This window comes from Coenobita brevimanus, chromosome 98 (genome assembly GCF_032717465.1).
Source record: "Coenobita brevimanus isolate Jiangsu-jjx chromosome 98, ASM3271746v2, whole genome shotgun sequence".
In the NCBI taxonomy this organism is placed as follows: domain Eukaryota; kingdom Metazoa; phylum Arthropoda; class Malacostraca; order Decapoda; family Coenobitidae; genus Coenobita; species Coenobita brevimanus.
In genome coordinates, this window is record NC_137051.1 from 14845001 (window position 1) to 14851882 (window position 6882).

Genomic DNA, 6882 nt, shown 5'->3' on the forward strand with positions numbered 1-6882 from the left:
CAGGACAAGCTGGGGAAGTGGGTCGCAGGGGCAACGCCAAGGCAGGCAAGCGCAAGGGTGCAAACCGAGGAGGAAACAGGAAGCAAGGAGGCAAGAAGGGTGGCAAGAAGGGAGGCAAGAAGGGAGGCAAGAAGAAGGGCAAGAAGGGCGGAAGCAAGGTGAGGAAAAAATTAGTGAAAAAATCTTTACATTCCCGTTAAGAATCTTCATGCATTTGCTTCAGTTTCCTTCTGTTTTCTAAAACAATGTATAAACTACAAATTAATAAGAACTAAAAATAATTAAATATACGAATAACCACCATATCACATTCCTTTTTAAGCAAGGCCATTATGGCATTCCCCCTTCCTCACAAAAAAAAAAAAAAAATCCCAGGCTGGAGCTATTGTCTTTTTATTATTATTTTTTAACATTCATATTCTCTACTAGTTAACCCTTTAGTAATGTCTGTCATTCCTGCCCCATAAACCTATCCTCATTCCATTTTCCGTCAGTTCATTCACAGTTTCTTAACTTTCTACCACATCCATCATCCGATTTTCATTTCCCAAAGCCTATTATCTCCCATCCATTTCACTTTCCCAACTCCCATTTTCTCCCAGCCATCCCCATTTGCTCAACCCCTATTTTCTTGCATCCAATGCCTATTTTCCCTCTTAACCCTGTCCCCTTCTTTTCCTACCCCAGTCCCGCACCTCCCGCGCCTCTGTGAACGGCATCGCTACCCTGCGCCGCGATGGGGACGTGAAGGTAGTCAACATGAAGGGCGGCAAGGAGATTAGGACACAGTTTACCCTTGGACCCGTGGACCTCAAGGTGTCTAGGAAGGTGAGTGGTGAACAGATAGATAGACTGGTAGACAGATGTAGATAGAGATAGATGGATGGAGAGAGAGAAACAGACAGACACACACACACACACACACACACACACACACACATTCCTTCAAAGCATGCTCTGACTCCTTCTCTTCCTGCAGTACGGGAAGGGCAAGGCCGCCGAGGTGAGGAACGCCAGGGCCACATCACCAGAGCTGAAGGGCAAAATGTACATCCACGTGTCTCCCCAGGGCAGGGCAAAGGTCACCAAGCTCTTCATCACCAGGCCTTCCATCGTCAGGGTAAGTAGGATAGCAAGCGATAGAAAAATAGAGAGAGAGTCAGAAAGAGAGGGGGTGAGAGATATGCAGAGAATGAGAAAGGAAGCTAACAGAGAAACTCGAGGATAGCGATGATAGAAGAGGACTGAGAGAGGGTAGGAGTGGACCTCGGAGGAGCAGAAGAGCGATAAAAGTTAATGTATGAGGGAACAGAAAGAGTGAGATAAAGGCAGAAGGTATAAATTAACGTGTCCTCCTAAAGCAAGGCGAAAGGTCACCATAATTCTTCATCACCAAGCCATCGCTCAGGTGAGTGGGATGGACCGGGACAGAGGGAGGACGAGACGGACATAGGGGTGAAAGAAGGGAGGTAATGAGGAAACCTGGGAAGAGTGGAGGGGCAGATAAAGAACTACAGATCCCCGCCCTTCCTCCCCTCCACTGGAGGGGAATGTGGGTATCAAGCATACCCTAGCGAGAGGGGCTCACCATACAGTACTGAGTTTATGCTTCTTCTCTGTCCACTGTTGCCTAGAATCGCTATGTTCTAGAAACAGTCCAGCCGTACACAGGGGATGATGGCACAAATGAAAGGGAAAGAAAAGAGAACTTGAGAGAAATTGAGTGTGATTGGGAGAAAGCTGACCGAGAGGGGTGGATCAAGAGAGAAGAAATGTATCTGGAGAAAAGAATGACATAAGACTTGAGAAATATAGGAGAGAGAAAATGATGGGGTTTATTTTCATTCCTAACTCATCCTCTCTTAAACAACCACTTTCCCGTATTCTTTAGGTGGACGGGACACTGCGTAAGGAGACCAAGCCTGGCACTAAGAGCACCGTGATGAACAAGAGCCTCCACCGCGCCACGCCCTTCGCCACCAAGAAGCTCAAGATTGCCGCTAGGGAGGTGCTCTCTTCCAGCCAGCCAAGGAATTAGAGGACAGCAAAGAAGAGAAGGACATAGAGGGAAGAGGAGATGGAGAGAAAGAGTAGATAGACAAAGAGAGTGGAGAGAAGGAGGGGAAGATAATGTGGGTGAAAATCCCATATCTGACCCCACCTCTGCACTCCTCCACTAACATCCTTCCCCTCCCCTTTTTTGCTCTCTGTTAAAAACACAATCCCCCTCCTTCTGGTCCTCTTCCACTTATTAAAATTACAGTCCCTTCCTTCCCCAACCCTCCAGTAGCTACGACCCTATTCCCTTGTTCTATGTTCAAATCACAGCCCCTCCCCTCCTCCCCGTCCCTTCCTTACGTACCGTGCGCAAAGTAATAAGAATTATGAATGAAAATCGCGAAATTCACTTACAAGAATAATTAATTTATTATACTCGTAAACTATAGAAATGCGAGTCGTAAGCACGTAATCAAAACTAACAAATACTTTAGTAAGAAATTTCAGTCCCTTTATACCATAGACAGACGTGTATTTAAATTATCATCAGCAAAAAATTGTTGCAAAGCAACAGTCAACACAATTTATACCTCGAAAAAATAAGTACGGTCTACACGAAAAAATACTGAAATGCCGTATGAATTTAAAGACTTGTTTGGCCAGTTTGAATTCAAGGAACTTTTTCTAATGACATTTTTCAAGAAATAAGTAATTACTTTCGAGTTTAAAATTTGGTGCTGATTTTGTAGTGTTAATGATTTTTTTGTTATTGTTATTTTTGTTATTATTATTATTATTATTATTATTATTATTATTATTATTATTTGTATTCAGTAACTTATTTATCAATATATTCTTTTATTTATTTAGTTCCATTATTTATTAATTTTTGTTATGACCAAGTTATTTTCATTAATACTCTTGTATGACATTACATTTACTACGTATATTTTTTATCAACACATTTTCAGATATTTATTATTTGCTAATTTATTTTTACACATTGCATTGTTATTGTTTTTTTTATATTTTGTTATTGTTTTTTTGTTGTTCCCACTGATATGGAGCTTTGTTACTGATTTTTTTTTTTTTTTTTTTTTTTTTTTTTTTTTTTTTTTTTTTTTTTTTGTTGCCAGTGATGTTGTTGTAAACGACCAACTGCCTCGTTCTGGACCGCCTCCTATGCCACACTTTTAACGATGACGACAAACATCCGTTCTCAGGGTTCTTAACTATCTAATTATCTTCTTAACTCCCCTTGTTTATGACTTTCAGAACCAGTACCTTTCCTTTATTACCTTCTCGACTACCTTCTTTCTATAATTATACGCTACCTACCTTCCTTAACCTTAGATACCCATTTTAATCTATCTTCCTTAACTACTTTCTCCACCTTCCCTGACTACTGTCCTTACCTAACTTTTTGCCATCGCCAGACGATTTTATTCACCTAAAGTAAAATTCCCTTGGAGGTAAAGGGTTAATGGAGCTGGCCTCTACCCCCCTCTTTTTTTTTTTTTTCTTTTTTTTCCAAAGGTGTTTCTTGAGCTGAATAGAATCGTCTGGTAGTTGATCCCGCGCCCAGGCTACCTCTAACTACCTCCCTCACTCTCCTTTAATTATCTTTTCCTAATTACCCATCCTGTTATTTTGAGGGATGGTTCTCCTTCTCGCTCTTCTTTCGACACATCTGTTTCTGTATGTTGCACTTCTCATTCACTGTTGCCAAAGTTTTGAAGAGAAGAATGTGGGACCTGCCTGCATTTCTTTCCTTTGACATCACCATCATATCTATTTTCGTTAATTTCTTCTCTAGTTCTTTCTTGGATGATTCAGTTACCACTCGTCTCTGGAAAACCTTTCTTCACTTTTTCTCCTTATCCAGTACTACTTTCACATAAGCTTCTTTAAAAGAAAAAAAAAAAAAAAAAGAAGTCGGGAACGGTTCAGAAGTGCACGTCTAAACCGCATCCGACTTTAAGTGGATTACTTCGGATTGACGGCCTCCTTGGAAACGTACCCGGATCTCCCAACACGAACGACTCCGGTGAACCGCGTATCCGTTTCCATGGCAACCTCCTGGAAACTGAAGCCAAAACTATCAGTACTAACCCCTGTAGTGACAGTCTTTTGGCTTGCATTAAATGTGAAAAATTACCGATTCCCCCCTCCAGCTTTTCTCGGAGTCCTAAAATTACGCAAAAAACTCCAGGAAGGAGTACAGAATTTCTACTGAATTATCCAGGGGACGAGCCAGCGTAAACGGGGCGGCTTCACTCACGACTTCTGACGCTTCGGTCCGCCATCAAACCCGCTTGACGATACAGTGATACGGATACATTGTCTCTTGCCTCAGTTGTTGAACATCATACAGCCCACAGCGAGCTGGGTCTCGCTCTTATATTTATTTAAGTTATTAACTTATTATACAGTATATGTATTAATAATAAACTTAGGTTAAGAATCTTGACTGTTATTTGCCTCCTTTGATTACTGTTCTGCATATGGTTTGGGTGTAGTATTTCTACACACACACACACACACACACACACACACACACACACACACACACACACACACACACGTTTATTCATACAGTGTCCAATAAAGCATACTTATGCACGTTATCGTGCCACAGTGCAGCCCGGGACGAACGATTTTATTCAACTGAGCAAAACTTGACGCAATTCAACGACGTGGGAAGGTTACGTAACCAAGGAAAGGAGCTCAAAAGCAGGAGAATTTACTGTAAGGACGACTAATGAAACTGGCCATATATCTGCACACTCATCATTCTAGCCGACGACACTGGCTCTAACACACAGACTCAACCATCCATCCATCCATCCATCACTCAATCCTTTGTTGCCCCCGACAGAGTTTTAGTCCGAAGAAGCATTTATATATAGTTCTTGCTGTTCAGTTTGGGACAGACCCCTTGGTGTGAAGAGTTTGATGAAGGCTTCACTTAACTCCTCTAGTTCTAAAATCGCCGCGTGGTTGAAAGATGAAAAAGACGTCATCGAAGTGACGAGGTTATGGTGAGTAACCAAACGAAATGCACACAAGGAAAAAAAAAAAATGCACTTCACACTGACTGAGGGCTAGCCTGTATAAAAGATTTAGTGTGCATAAAAGTTATAGTATGTAGAGTTTTTTTTTTTTTTTTTTACCAATGCTTTTGACTTCCATGACCTCTGTACTGGGTCAGAATTTCTTATCTACGTATCAGAACTTTTATACGGCATTAAAATCCTTCCCTAATTTTTGTTCTCGCTACCACAACACGTGTTACAGACACTACATTAACCAATTCAGTCCCGTAACCTATTTTTAAACATCAATCTTCTTCCCACCAGACGGCTTTATTCAGCTCTGGAAAAAAAATTTCTTTTTACTCTGAAGGGTTCAGACCTTCACAAGTCTTTCCTAAGGTGAATAAAATCATCCGCTGGTGGTGAGGAAAAAATGCGTCGTCGGGGTGATGGGTTTAATTAACGCTTTATAAACGATGAAAACTTCTGTATTTCGCTCTTGTTACCGCCACACAATTTTTTTCCAAACAAGGGGGAGACTGGATGGATCCAGAGAGAGAGAGATTATAATATATATATATATATATATATATATATATATATATATATATATATATAATCACGAAAAACAAATAATAATAGCTGGCATCTAGACTTCTTCCTTCTCGCTGAGTGTAACTAGTGACCAGTGAGTCGGAATGAATGCGATCGGTTGCCATGATAAGCTGGATGTAGCAGCTGTCAACTGAGCTTCATGGGTTTGTTTACGTTTTATTCTCGTGGTTTAAAGTTCTAATTTGTGTGTTTTCTTTGGCAGATAAGTTTACTAACATTACCGTAAGATGGCTAGGCCTAGAAAAGGGAGTGATTAGTAAATGGAAAAACTTAGCAAAGGCATGAAAAGTAATGAATGGTTGGAGGTGGAGGAGGGAGAGGCAGCACGAGCTTACCACCACTTAACACAACTGCTCCTCCTCCACCTCCTCTCCCATGCCTGCATTGCAATACGTCAAGTCTGGTCGGTTCAGACCCAACCCCCCGCCGAAAATTCCTGAATTCATCCCTGGGGAGGGGATCATTTTCGCAAATCGAGATTTAAAGGACACTGAGACTACTACCGCTATCAGAGGCCATTTCCACATCCGATATCGGGTAAGAGATAGAGGAGAAATAGTCCCATATAACTAACCGAAACAGGTCATAACCCATTCAGATGTGGGGGTTTTCCTTAAGCAGATTAAAATTCCCCGGCGGTAGTCAGAATAAATTTACCTACGAACAGTACCCCCTTTGTTTTTGTGTGTGTATGTGGGGGGAGGGGGTTCCTTGCTTCCCATTCAATGCAAGCCTGAACACTTGGGAATGAGTGATATATCGCTGACAGTTGAGTAGGAATCGAGTAAGTCAGAATGTTACAAGTAAACATAAAATGGTAATCGTAAGGTGAAATAACAATCGCTGACTGTTGTGGCTCCTTGTCTTATATGTATTTAAAAAGTGATAGGAAGTTACTGCCTAACCATATTGATACAGTTTACAACGCTATGCTTATGTTTCAGCGCTATCCGTATCCCTTTTAGTGTTACTCATGATTCACTCATAACTCAGTAAAATAATATGACGTAAAATGAATAGCATAACAGAGTTGTAACGGTATTAACTCTGCCTGATAGGTAGGTAGGCAAGTAGGTAGGCAAGCAGATAGGCAGGCAGTGTGGCAGACAGGTAAATATGAAGGTAGATAGGTAGACTCTCTCTCTCTCTCTCTCTCTCTCTCTCTCTCTCTCTCACCCGTGTGGCGCATTGCCTGAGGGTCTGGGGTGGTGGTGGGAGATTGCCTTCTGCGGTA

General features: G+C 41.5%; 1 protein-coding gene across 1 annotated transcript in view; it reads left to right on the top strand.

Moving 5' to 3' along the window:
• Positions 1–2038, top strand: part of LOC145414195 (uncharacterized) — an 8778-nt gene extending 6740 nt beyond the window's left edge. Inside the window, exons 4-7 of the mRNA XM_080283771.1 lie at positions 1–169; positions 678–828; positions 980–1120; positions 1892–2038. The exon at positions 1–169 is cut by the window's left edge and continues 52 nt beyond it. Of these exons, the coding sequence (XP_080139897.1) occupies positions 1–169; positions 678–828; positions 980–1120; positions 1892–2038 (608 nt within the window). The remainder of the gene's footprint in view (positions 170–677; positions 829–979; positions 1121–1891) is intronic.
• Positions 2039–6882: the final 4844 nt, after the last annotated feature.